The sequence below is a fragment of the Ambystoma mexicanum genome, chromosome 2q, assembly GCF_040938575.1.
Source record: "Ambystoma mexicanum isolate Mex_15411 chromosome 2q, UKY_AmexF1_1, whole genome shotgun sequence".
Lineage (NCBI taxonomy): Eukaryota > Metazoa > Chordata > Amphibia > Caudata > Ambystomatidae > Ambystoma > Ambystoma mexicanum.
Window position 1 is genome coordinate 1,172,574,188 of NC_090924.1, and position 12,786 is coordinate 1,172,586,973.

The window sequence follows — 12,786 nt, forward strand, 5'->3', positions numbered from 1 at the left end:
AAGAATGACTCCATTCTCCAGATATCATCAGCCAACAGCAGTGTTGACAGTTCCAGATAAGAATTGCCATTCCTCAATTTACTTACATTCTTGTGATTGAATCAGGAGAATGACTACCCTTCTCCAGATATCACAAATTTCACCAATCTTTAAGATTCCAAATGTTAATGAGTTCTATCCAGGCTTATGAAATAGAATTTGATTTACCAACCAGGAGAATGGCTTCCTTCTCCTGGTATCACAAACACTTTAGACAGTTCTTGTGACTTCTCCTAAGAGTTCCTACAAATCCTTCCAAGTGCTTGGATTGCAAACCTTAGAGTCACTAGAGCCAGGGAGATTGCGCCCAAGGTTTTCCACACTTTTAATAATTCTCTTATGGTCAGTCTTCCTTTTCCTGACAACCACTAAAATGACGGAGATCACTCCTGATGCACTTTTCTTTGTAAATACTGTGATTAGGGAGATTACTCCTGATGCACTCTTCCTTGTAAATATTGTGACGAGGGAGATTACTCGCAATGCACTCTTTGTTGTATATACTGTGACAAGGAGATTATTCTGATGCACTCTTCAGAGTCAGGTAGTTTCAGGGTGGCTACTGTGACGAGGGAGATTACTCCTGATGCCCTCTCCAAGATTAGTAGCTTTAGGATGCCTACTGTGACATGGGATATCAATCCTGATGCACTCTTCACAGCCAGTAGTTTCAGGGTGGCTACTGTGATGAGGGAGATTACTCCTGATGCCCTCTTCAAGATTAGTAGCTTTAGGGTGGCTAGTGTGACATGGGAGATATCTCCTGATGCACTCTTTAACCCTCCCAAATCCCTATCGGCTCTAATGTGGCCCCAGTTAACTTCTTGGAGCAACCATGTTGCTAGTTCTTCTTGGGGTCTTGGATTCAGCAGCTCCATTTGGCCATTCCTTCTTCTCTGTTCTCCGGTCCCTGCCGCTCGCATTGGTCCTGCGGGGTACTTGTTTTTTTTGTTCAGGTACAGTTGTTGGGCTTAGCGATTCACCTCAGCGAGGTCACACCACCGACAACCAACTTCCAGCTGCTGGTTGCCGCGACACTCCTGCCTCCTCTGTAGCGCCACTCCAACCTGGGGGGTCATTACGACCCAGGCGGTAAACATGGCGCTAGTAGCGCCATGGTTGCCGCCGGTATTTTACAGATTGCGCCATGGTGAATGGCAGAATTACCGCCCCATTTCAAGGTTGGCGGGGCGGTAATTCCCCATTCACTATCGGCCCTTCCCCATTCCCGCCCCCATAGGGCTCAATGGAAATGGGGAAGGCGGTAGTTACGGTATTGCAAATTGCGGTACTGTAAATACCTCCAAGGTCTCTTTGCGGGTCCAATCCTTAACGGCTGGTAGAAACCAGCTGTTAAGGTCAGGACCCGCAAAGGGACCTCGCAATTAGGCGGTAAGGGGTTAACGGCGCCACCACCTTTTACGGGGCCGTTAACCCCTTACCGCGTGGTTCGTAATGAGGCCCCTGGACTCTGTGTCTACTCTATCGAGTACTGACCTCTGCAGCTTGTCTCTCCACTCCTAGGTTTAAACTTCCCTGGGTTTCCAGCGTCCACGCCATCTTCTCTAACTCTATCTCTTCATAGTCCTTTCTCTCTTTTTATATTCTGAAGCTGATCCCTCATCTTTCTCGGGTTTCCATGGGGTGATCTTCATGTCTCCTCGGGGCCTCCTCTTCTCAGTACTGTCTAGCTTTGAAGAGGGAGAAATCGATTCCATGTGTTAATATCCCCGCAAAAATATTGCGATACAAAAATATCGCCATATTTTTGCGGCAATAGTGAGCCATGGACCCTGTGGGGGACACCCCTGCGACCCCGCATTATTTTTAAATGTGCGGGGGACACCCCTGCTCCCATAAATGATCCCCCCCCAAAATATCGCCTATGGCGAGACAAACTACCATATGTACAGCGATATTTTTGGTGGGGATAATATGTAGGGATACCGAGAAATCAGCATCACTCCTCCGATCTTCTCCTCAGTACTTGAGGAAAAGGTATGTAAACGCCCTTGTATTTTTCTAGTCATATTTTGGTCAGTCTCTAAATGAATACAAGAGGGAGTATTACAATACTCTGAGGTTGGTTGGATGGGGTTTGCGGAGATCTTAAACCATGAAGGGCCTCAAGCATCTGCAAATCAGAATCAGAATAAAGGATTCTGACCGGTAGTGCCCAGCATTGGTAAAGTAGCTTAGGGATCAGGTTAATTTTGACCGCTGCTATCCTACCAAACCAAGACATTTGCTGATTATTCCATCTACCCAGGTCCTCAACAAAATCTTTAAAAAGGGGCTTGAAGTTACAATTACTTGTGTGGCTGGTTACATGCAATTAGTGTCGGGAGATGTGGGTAGTTGATATAGGTTATTGGGAGTGCAGTACCAGTTGGTAGGGTTATGTTCACAATATAGTCATGTTTGTATAGTATTGCTATGTTTTGCTTGTGTCTGTGTTGTGTCTGTGCTGTCTGTTCGATCGTATCAAATGTATGAGTATTGTATATGGGGATAATGGAGTAATTTATTTGCAATGTATATAATTGTGTTTAACCCCAATAAGAAGGTATCCTGCTTATCTTATAAGATCACATGTCCCGGAACATAATGACATTGATGTCTATGTAACTTAAAATCAAAATAAAGTGGGAAAAATAAGATCTGCAGTGTGGTATTGGGAATCCGCACCCCCAGGTAATCTATGGCCGTCTGAGCCCTCTTTATCGGGCATATCTCAGCAACCCTGTCCCGTCCCTGGCGAGGAAATGATATCCCAAGGGCGCTAGACTTTGAATAGTTGACCACAAATCCAGGGACCAGACTAAAAGCCAATTTTTCCATCGACCCAGGTAGAGATGTATCTACCTCCCGTATTGTGACCATCACATCATACGCATATACAAATTGTTTATACTCCTCATCTCCAATCTCAATCCCCTGAATCCTATTGGTAGACCAAACCAAATTTGTGAAAGGTTCCATAGACATAGCAACTATCAAGGGGAGCAAAGGGCATCCCTGTCTAGTGCCCGTTGTAATAGCCATTCATTCTTATTGTCTTATACAGTCTCTGATAATTCGCCATAATCAGTCTCCTTATGTTCGGTCCAAACCCCAATGCTTCTAACACTAAACAAATTTAGTCCCAATTTACCTTATGGGCATGCAAAGATATAGTCTCCATAGCAACCTTTTCTGCATTCCCGGCTTCGATAATATTCAAAACCCTCAAAATGTTGTCCTGTGTGTTTCTGTCTGTTATAAATCCTGATTGGTCCTCATTGATCAGCCCCGGAAGGGTAGACATCACCCTTCGTGCCTGGATTTTGGAATACATTTATGCATCATTATTCATTAAGTTGATTGGTCTGTATGATTCAAAACACGCAAGATCTTTACCAGGTTTCAGTATTTATATTCTTACAAACTCCTCCATCAATGGTGTGACTGTGCCTGTGTCTGAAAATGAGTAAAATAATTGTGTCAGGTATGTGGTCAGTTGGAACTGAGATTTAGTATAGAATGTAGCAGTAAAGCCATGAGGCCTGGGGCTTTATCCTTACGTGTTTTACGTGTTTTAATGGCCCAATCTGGGGCTTTGCAATAATTTGAGTTTTGGAGATTTATCGATATATTTTCAAAATCGATTTAGGATAAGACAATATCGTTAACATCGAGATGTATACATATATATACATTATTACATATACTACCATTTTTTATTTACATGTTGATATTTACACAGCTGTGTATGCTCTCAAACAGGAGGAGGAGCCCAGTATTTGCACTTTATTTTGACCAATGCCTTATAAATAAAGGTGTTTGTGACATCTCAAATGTAGTTGGTGGTTTACAACGGAACATGTAACCCACATAAACAATATGGAGATATATATCGTATATCAGCATTCAGGCCAAAAATATCAAGACTTCTGGTCTATATCGCCCAGCCCTAGCCAATTACACCTCAGACACCAAAAGTGGAAACTCCAGATCTCGTTTGATATCTGCAGACAGATGGGGTAGGTTTGCCCCCAAAGCATAGTGCTCTTGTACCACTCCATTAAGCGACTTTTGGACATTAATGCTGCAAAATATGTGCAGAGTATTTCCAACTTTCCGACCTAATCATAGCACATTGGCCCTGTCTCACTTCATTTCTAATCCCCTGTATATTGTTCCTTGTTTGGATCTACCTCCAACTTGTAGACCAAGAGACGTTTTGCCTTATTCTCATTAATGTAATGGTGCTGTTTAGTTTTGAGTAAGGTCTGCACTGTTCTGTCCACCAAATGAGCTTCTAGTTTAGACCTAGCCAATTTAAATTTCTGAAATGCTATTTGGTTCTACTCGCCTTGTGTTCGGCTTCAAACTCCCCAACTGCACCCCCCTCTTCTTTTCTCCACCTAATGCAAAGAACTGACATTTATAAGCCCTAAGCATCTATCTACATTCATCTGCTTTCAACAGGTGTGTTTCCTGTAAGCATACTATTGCCGGAGATATATCCAACTGCCTTCCCAAAATTGACCTCCTCTTTCCCTGCACATTCCACGTGACTTTGCAAATCTCATCTGTAATTGTGTCCAACATGGCTCATATATAAACATATGCCCATCCACAAACGTTCTATCCTAGTCTTAGAGTCTTGACTCAGCCCATGAAATGCTGTACCCAAAGAATTACAGTGACTTTTCAACTCCAAATAACTAAATTCCCTTCCCCTCCCTCCCATCCCCATTCCACATCCACACCCATATTGAACATGTATAAGATAGTATACCTTTGCAGACCTCTGCAATCTGAAGGAAATGAGGTCCAAGGGAAGGTGTTAGCCCCTTCAATTGCTCAGTAAGTATTACTAACAGTGGTCTAAACATGTGGCCCAGCATCATATGGCCTCAAACATGGCAAAGCTCCCAAACTGACAGAGTAGCTACAGGTATATTTTCAATCTTTCTTTTTCTATCTTTCCCAGCCAGTCCTCTTGGTCTCCTACCCCTACCAATCCGGGTCCATGCAGTCGAGGGAGCGTCCGACCTGGACACATATCCAACCGCATACCCACCTGAGGATTTACCCTCCTCGCTCCCCTTCCTTCATCGACTTTTTGTCCCATTTCTTCCCACTGACTCCGAACTTCAGTGCAGTAGGAAATCCCCATCTTTAGGAAATCTTTTTCTCTCGAAGCCATTCAGTCATTGGACACAGTGCCCGTCTCTTCATCAGTTTGTGCAAAGCAATGTCCTGATATAAGGATATCTTGACATCTCTGGAATAAATGTCCATCACATCCCTTGCACCTCTCATTATTCTTTCCTTGATCATAAAGAAATGCACTCTAGTCAAAACTTCTGGTGGTTTGCCCTGCCGGGGCTGAGCCGCAGAGTGAGTCCGATGCAGTGACGGAAAAGATTCTTTACAAAGTTTGAGAGGCCTTCCTCAAGGACCGCAGCCAAGAGCCCTCAATGTGGAACATTATTCTACTGGAGTGTTTTTCTGCATCCTCTTGCTTCTCATCCAGAGCATCACAGCGTTCTTCGAGGGCCTCCACTCTGCGCACCCATTCACTAATGTCGTAGGTTTGTTTGCAGTCCGTCACCTCCATCTTGCCAACCCTGCTTTCTGCTTCATCCATCTGCTTATCAAGCGCTGTTATATTCTAGGATAATTTGGCCGTACAATTCTTGATTTCCTTTTATATCCGAATGGAGCAATTGGATCTTAGTCTTGGTGGCCACCTGAGCATGCAAGCTTTGGGGAGTGTCATATTCACAAGATCTTGTCACTTCTCCCCAGACGGGAGCCCTTTTCTGTGTGACTAGGGAGGTGAACCTGCTATTCAACATTTCCCCTAGGGATGGAGGTAAGCGGGACCTCACAGGGAGAAACTCCCCTCCTGGGGACAAGGGGCTTCTTACGAGTATGCCGGTCAGGAATACTCACAGTCTGCCGGTAGGGGCAGTGAACTACAGGAATGCCTGAACTGCCGGGAGTTCAGGCCCCTACCAGCATGTAATACATTGACGCACCGGCACTGTTAACAATGGTGCTGGTGCTTCAGTGGATCCCATCCCATGAAGTCCTATCAGACTCCAAGGGAATGGGAACTTACTGTTACTCTACTGCCCATAATATCCTGGTCATACCGGGGTATCGGAGCGGCAGAAACAGTAAACCTAGATTGGCGGTAAACTAACTTAAAGGCAATCTCGACATTACCTCCTAACTCCCTCTAAGAAGAACAACTGAAACCATTAAGGCTTCAGGAGAAACATCCTCCACAAAACAATGTTTGTTATTGTAATGATACACCAACTCACCACTTGACAAACAAACATACTGAGAAGAAGAAGAGGATATCAGAAATATAGACTGCCCAGTGGCTGGCAGCCATCCATACTGGGACTAAGAAGATTGAGCGAAAGAGGAAGAGCGCGCATGAGACAGAGATGAAGGACTATGGTTCTAGCTTGGGAGGGCCCAGCACTTCCCCTTAAAAACACAGGTAGGGCCAAGGTATGTTGTTGGACGAACCGTGTAAGTTCAAAGCTGGTGAGAGCGAGAGACCAAAGAGCCATGGGTAGTCCTCTGTCACGAGGACGCCGGCAACCACGAGACGGAAGAAGCATGGAGAGGTCAGAGAGCCAAACTGTATATGCCCAAGAACAAGAATCGAGGCTGTGACCCTAAATCGGTGGACCGTCTGGTCCTCAAACAACGCCAAGGCCGCAATTAGGAAAGCTCCGCAGAGCACACACAAATGCCAAAAGAGGGAAGGCCCGCTGGACACGCAGATGAAACAAGAGGAAGACCGACCCCACAGGAAGGACCGGTGAAGCCAATCCAGCAGAATCAAGGTAACGCGCGAGGCGGAAGACCCGGGAGGGGAGCACAACAGGAAGAGCCTCAGGTACCTCATCTTACTCGTCCCAGTGGTTATGAATACTTTAAAGAAATGTAACCAATACAAGGGGACTCCTCATACTCATCCCAGTGGTTGTGAATACTTTACAGAAAATGAGGAGTACAAGGGGACTCCTCTTACTCATCCCAGTGGTTGTGAATACTTTAAAGAAAGTGAGGAAAATAAGGGGACGCCTCATACTTGTCCCAGTGGTTGTGAATACCTTAAAGAAAGAGAAGAAAGTGAACAATATACAGGGACTCCTCAGACCCATCACAGGGGTTGCGAATACCTTAAAGAAAGTGAAAAGTACAAAAGAACTCATTATATTAGTCCAAGTGGGGGTGAAAAACAATTAAGTAAGTCCATGGAGTGGTTGAATAATAATCTAAAGATAGAGAGCTATCTAGAGACACTACAAGAATCTGAATGGGATAAGGGTCAACATCCTATTGTGAGAGACCAAGGAATTCTATTGAAAGCATTAAGGGGGAAGCAGAAAAGGTGGAAGAATCCCCTGAAAGAATTAAAGACTTTTATTTATACGGTTACTAAGAATTAGTTGACAATTACTATTAAGGCTGGAAGAAGCTAGTGCAGGAGAAGGGAGTCATTCTCCATGACCCCTTTCTTTTCCTTTTGTATTTAATTAGTGGTAAGGTTAGTACAGAATAGCTTTTGACAGAGAACGGATCACTATTTTGGACTGTCATACTGGCGACAAGGCCCATAGTTAGTTTATGCCAAGTAGGGAAAACCTTTTTGAAAGGGACAGATATTTTAATAAAAAGAATTCTACTATGTGGTCCGCCTCATTCTTCTGACCTATTGCTGCAACCACCTCTGATTTCTTAGACTTTCTAGTGGCTGGAGCATTGTAGTGTTTCGATATCTGCATGCTTTGCAACTCCGGTGGTTTCGTCATATTTCCCGCCAGCAGTACCAGGATCAATGCTTTTCTTCAGGTTAAAGAGTCACCAATCCTCTGCATCCAACAAGCGAGGACCACTCAACGCTTCGTACCCCATGGGTCAGGTTGCCAACGCCAACCCACAGGTGGGGCGGGTGGAGCAGAGAACTAGCAGCGGGGCCACTCCCAGACAAAAAGGTCAAATCTCCCTTTCTCTAGGCTGATCGCCACAGCCTCTGCCAGGTCTGTCCTCATTTGCATCCAGGCTCTGAGGCTCACCGCATCTCCCTCTGTCGCCGGACCTTGGCTGTCAGGGAATCCACCATAAACCTGTGGGTCCCCTCTCTCACTTATCTCACTCACAGCAGCCCCACAGGTGCAGCCAGTCTCCCGAGTCCACACAGAAGCCGGGAGGGGCTGGGAGCCAGGAGGGGCGAGGTGAAGTCAGCTGTTCCCGAACTTTGTGCTTGCTCACTGCACATGATTACACTGTGCACACCACAGTATAGCAGGCCCCATCTCCTTCACCCAGAGCATGGGACGGGAGGAGCATCCAGTCACTCCCGGGCTTATCACCCCTCCAATGTATATCACCTTCAATTAGTGGTACCCACCTGGAAGCCTGAGCTCCATCTGACCCCAAACTATCCACGAGGACCGAGAGGCGATCTACACCATCTCAATAACAGTCAGGATCTCCTCACTCTGCTCTCCTCGTGGCTCGCCGAGTACTCGGACGGTCCTCATTTCACTGTTCACCGGGGGATCGGGGGAAAGGGGCGTCATTTTAGCTAAGCGCCGGTCGTATCTCCCACTCTAAATACCTCTACCTGGGGTCCAAAGAAGCTACGTCGATGCCCTATATTTAGCGGCATCATCTGCTGTAGTTTTCGGTAGTATCCATTTTGAGAAGGGGTATCTGCCTGCCCCCATCTCCTTCTTTATGTGGGAGGCACTCACAGAGCTAGCTTTACTATACTTTACTTTCCCCCTACTACGTATAGTTGTTAGGGAGAATTTTCTCTTTAGGCTGAATTTCCTAACCTAGTGAGTCCCCCAGCAGCTTTGCTGGATTTCTGGAGTTTGTTTTTTTCTCCTGCCAAGAGTGAGACTCTTTTTCTCCCACTCTTGGACATGATTCATGGTGTTCCTTTGACTGTTAATGTGTTTTATGGGCTAAGGGGTCCTTTACTCGATAGGGTCTCATGTGTTTTTACTATGTGTGTTACACAGCACCCTCCGTGCAGTAACACAGGGGTGTCATAGTGACACCCCACCATAGACTCCATACCCTGGGACTGACTACTGTCTCCTAGGGCATGTAAAGTCACCATTGGCTTTACTAGTCCCAAATTATTAACAGAAACCGGTACAAACCATCATATTGTGGACCTACTGGTCGGGGCAATTCGATTGCCCCGGGGTCTGTTAGTCGAGGGGACGCGTCTCCGTCCCCCCTCATCGAGTTTTGGCTGGTGGCAGTGGATACTACTTTTTATATTCGACCGCAAATATATCCCTGTGGGATTTTCCCATTGTTCGAGGCTACCAACTTTAGTTATTTAATTCTCATAGCCTCGAACATACCGCCGGTTTATTTAATTAATATTAATTCGCCGGTTGGTATTTTTTTGCCAGGACTCGATTCTAAAATGGCATTTGTGTTCTCTTCTGTGACTCCAACCCAAGTCGAGCCCTTTGTTCCACTTTTTGGCGGGCTTCTCCACAGAAGCCTCCAAACGTGGTGCCACTCTGTCTGGGTACTACATGGGATGTGGGAGGGGGTTTAGGCACCCTGGACTGAGTTACCTTGGTAACTCAAGTCGCACTCTTGTGTGATTGGCCCAAGTGGTGAGCCGGCTGGCTCACCACTTAGCATGTTTGATTGACAGCTAGGCTGAGTGAATGGGGGTGTGCTGCATAAAAGCAGGGCTTTGGGGACTGGAACTTCAGAAGTCGCCACAGGACCTGAGAATCCGACGAGGGAGAAGCTGAGCCGACCTACCACGACGACACCACCGGTGGAGCCCTGCGGAACCGACTCACCACTTCCCGACGACAGAGAAGATCTCCCGGCTGGAGAGGCTTCTTCCCCTGACTGGTGGGCACAACCAGTTTACCTTCTTCTCTTCGCGCCCCAGACCGGCTTGTGGTCGAATTGCCTGTGCCAAGCACCCCGGCAACCGGATAGCCACTTACCACTGGACCGCGAACTAAAGGACCGCTCCTTTTACCTGAGAAACTCTGCGGCTGGTTTCTTCCCTGGCAGGGCAACAGACTCCTGTCTTCCTCCCCGACGAGATCCTCTCTTCCCCCGGACGAAACACCGACTTGCATCCGCTGCCAGGAACAACTGCCCCCGCTGGAGTATTCTCACCACTTTAAGGTACCACCACTGTCCGCCAGGCCTCCCTTTCTAAAGATTGCTACAAGGTAATAATAATCCCTTAACCTTCTGGACTGGGCTGGCCGCCTTGACCTTCTAACTGGTCCCTTTCTTTGGTCCAACTCTTTTTGAACCTTTTCAAGACTTTTGTGCACTGCAACCGTGTGACCTTGGACACATTTTGTTTCATCCTCTTAAAGTGGATCCGGCCTTTAGAACTCTAACTTCACGCTTTTACTTTGCCTCTCTTGTTATGTTCTTGTAAAAGTGTTGGGATCTGTTTCAACTTGTTCTCTGCTTTTCTCTCCCTTTTAAAAACAAACTATTAGAGTGCCATCTACGTTAAGCGCTCACCGCTGTCTGAAAATAAGTGGGGCTTTACTTAAGACTTGTCTAATATTCTTTTAAGGCAGTGTAAATCTTTTATTGCCCGTGTTTTTAAATTGCTTACTATTAGTGCCTGTGTGTTTTTCTAGATGTGGGTTTAAATAAATAATTATATCTCTTTTACACCAAGCCCTGGCCAGCGTTTACTTGTTCTATTGTGTCCTCCTGACCTATTGTGAATACTCTGTATACTGCCTAACTTTTCTTGAGGGAAGTCTGACTGCTCAGCCACAGCTACCAAGTGAATCTGTGTGGTACAGACTGCTACCAAGTGGGTTTACTGCCAAACACCTGTAGTCTTAAATCTTTTGCAGTGGTCCCAGGGGGAACTGCACAGGTTTCTGCCTAACAGTTGCGAAGAGAAATGACAGTGCAGCCACGGCCGTAAGCGGCCCAACAATATACTTTTCTCCTCCAACAGTACCGCACTATGCGGCCCACTCCGTAAACATTTCCACTCCTACCTGAAGTCATGGAGGGGGAAAGACAATTTGCGTCAACTACCAACTGTCCCTCACGAATGGCGCGTACACACAGGCACTACCAGCTCGCGTTGGGCTGCCTCCCTCACAAGTTTACTTCAACCATGGAGAGGGGAGAGCAAGAGCCAGCCCCAGTCAAACGGCCACAGTGGAACTCTCCACACCAGAGGGCCTGGCTGCCCTGCGTGTTCCTGGAGAGAAGCTCACCGTGCCCCTCAACGCAGTTATATAATATACCTGGTCCTGTCTACCTGTCACCCAGACGCGGGGAACTGCTGACAGGATTTTTTTTTTAAATCACCTCATCCACGCTCCCATTCCGCCAAAATCGTGACGAGGCCCATAGTGAGAAAAGGAGAGAAAGGAAAAGAAAGAGAACACGGAGAGCGTGCGAGACAGCAAGAGCGAGAGAGTGTTAAGAAAGCTTTATGATCTGCAGGGAACATCTAGTTTTTCAATATTCTATTTACCCCGTTATAACGTTTATATCACACAAAATATCACTTTCATATGATACATAGATTGCACCGTAATCTGGTCATTTTTTCCTTTCATCAATTTTTTTAGAAAAACAGGCACTTTGCACATGACCATCAATAGAAATGAATGAAAAATAAGTCTTCTGTTACCTGACTTTTCCTTTGGTGTTCCTCAGGACAGTGGCTGCAAAATTCTGGGTTACTCCCACCAGGCTGATTCCATCCACTTCTACTATCTGGTCATTTACTTGTATCCTATGGGAAAGAGAATCACAGAGTGACTGCTCATAGTCTTTGAAAAACGTCAGTCATTATACTCACTATTTCACTGACACCACATGAAAATCAAAATCACAGGAATAACAAGGGAAAAGGGTACACATGTTAAATAAAATTATAGATAGAATCCAAATATGGGACTTGAGTAAAAGCCAATAATTGGAAAGCTGGATCATGAGTCGGGTGTAATCAAGTGCAAGTTATGCTTTATGTGTGCACTCACTTTAAAACTGAAAATGAGATTTTAATCGCCCACAAACATGAGAAGGTCCCTGATATTTCCATTCTTGATGACCTTTAACACTGATAAATCACAAGGCAAATCTACGGGGGACCGAGTGGAAGAGATGGGTGCATAAGAAGAGGTCTGACCACCAAAAACTGAGGATGTGATATCATTGTACTTGACTCCTGTCAACATCCATTACTTTAAAACAAAAAGGCTCCAATGTGCTCAAAATGCAGTTGGAAGACATACTGCAGGCATTCACAAACGTTTTCTAAAATAACTCCTGTGCTAACCGCCAATTGAACATCAGGAAAGCCAAACACTGAAAGGCATCCAGAGACGGACTGTAAAACAAATGCCTGCTTAAAACAGCAGTGACTAATGAGTTAAAGCATATACACAACCCATATATAGGCTACACTAGTGGTACTCAAATCCCACATGGCTGTGGGTAGCTCATGCTTCTACACACCAGTAGATTGCACCACAAATTACACTTTCTGGTCACTTTTGGAGCATTGCATCATGTTATGTTATGATGTACAGCATGTGCTGTGCTTGGCTGCCAATGGTATGGCATTGAAGCACAAAGTATTGCCATGAATCACAGTAGGAAATCTGCAATTTTTTAGTATCTTGGTCTTGCATTTCATGATATAATTGATATGCAACCAACTCCCTGTATCTG

The 12,786-nt window shown here is 45.6% G+C and overlaps 1 protein-coding gene across 4 annotated transcripts in view; it reads right to left on the reverse strand.

Moving 5' to 3' along the window:
- PPP1R9A (protein phosphatase 1 regulatory subunit 9A) overlaps positions 1-12,786 on the reverse strand; it is a 2,290,846-nt gene that overhangs the window by 1,133,278 nt on the left and 1,144,782 nt on the right. For all 4 annotated transcript variants that reach the window (XM_069648563.1, XM_069648562.1, XM_069648561.1 and 1 more), the window contains exon 5: positions 11,741-11,845. In XM_069648563.1, coding sequence (XP_069504664.1) covers positions 11,741-11,845 — 105 coding nt within the window. The remainder of the gene's footprint in view (positions 1-11,740; positions 11,846-12,786) is intronic.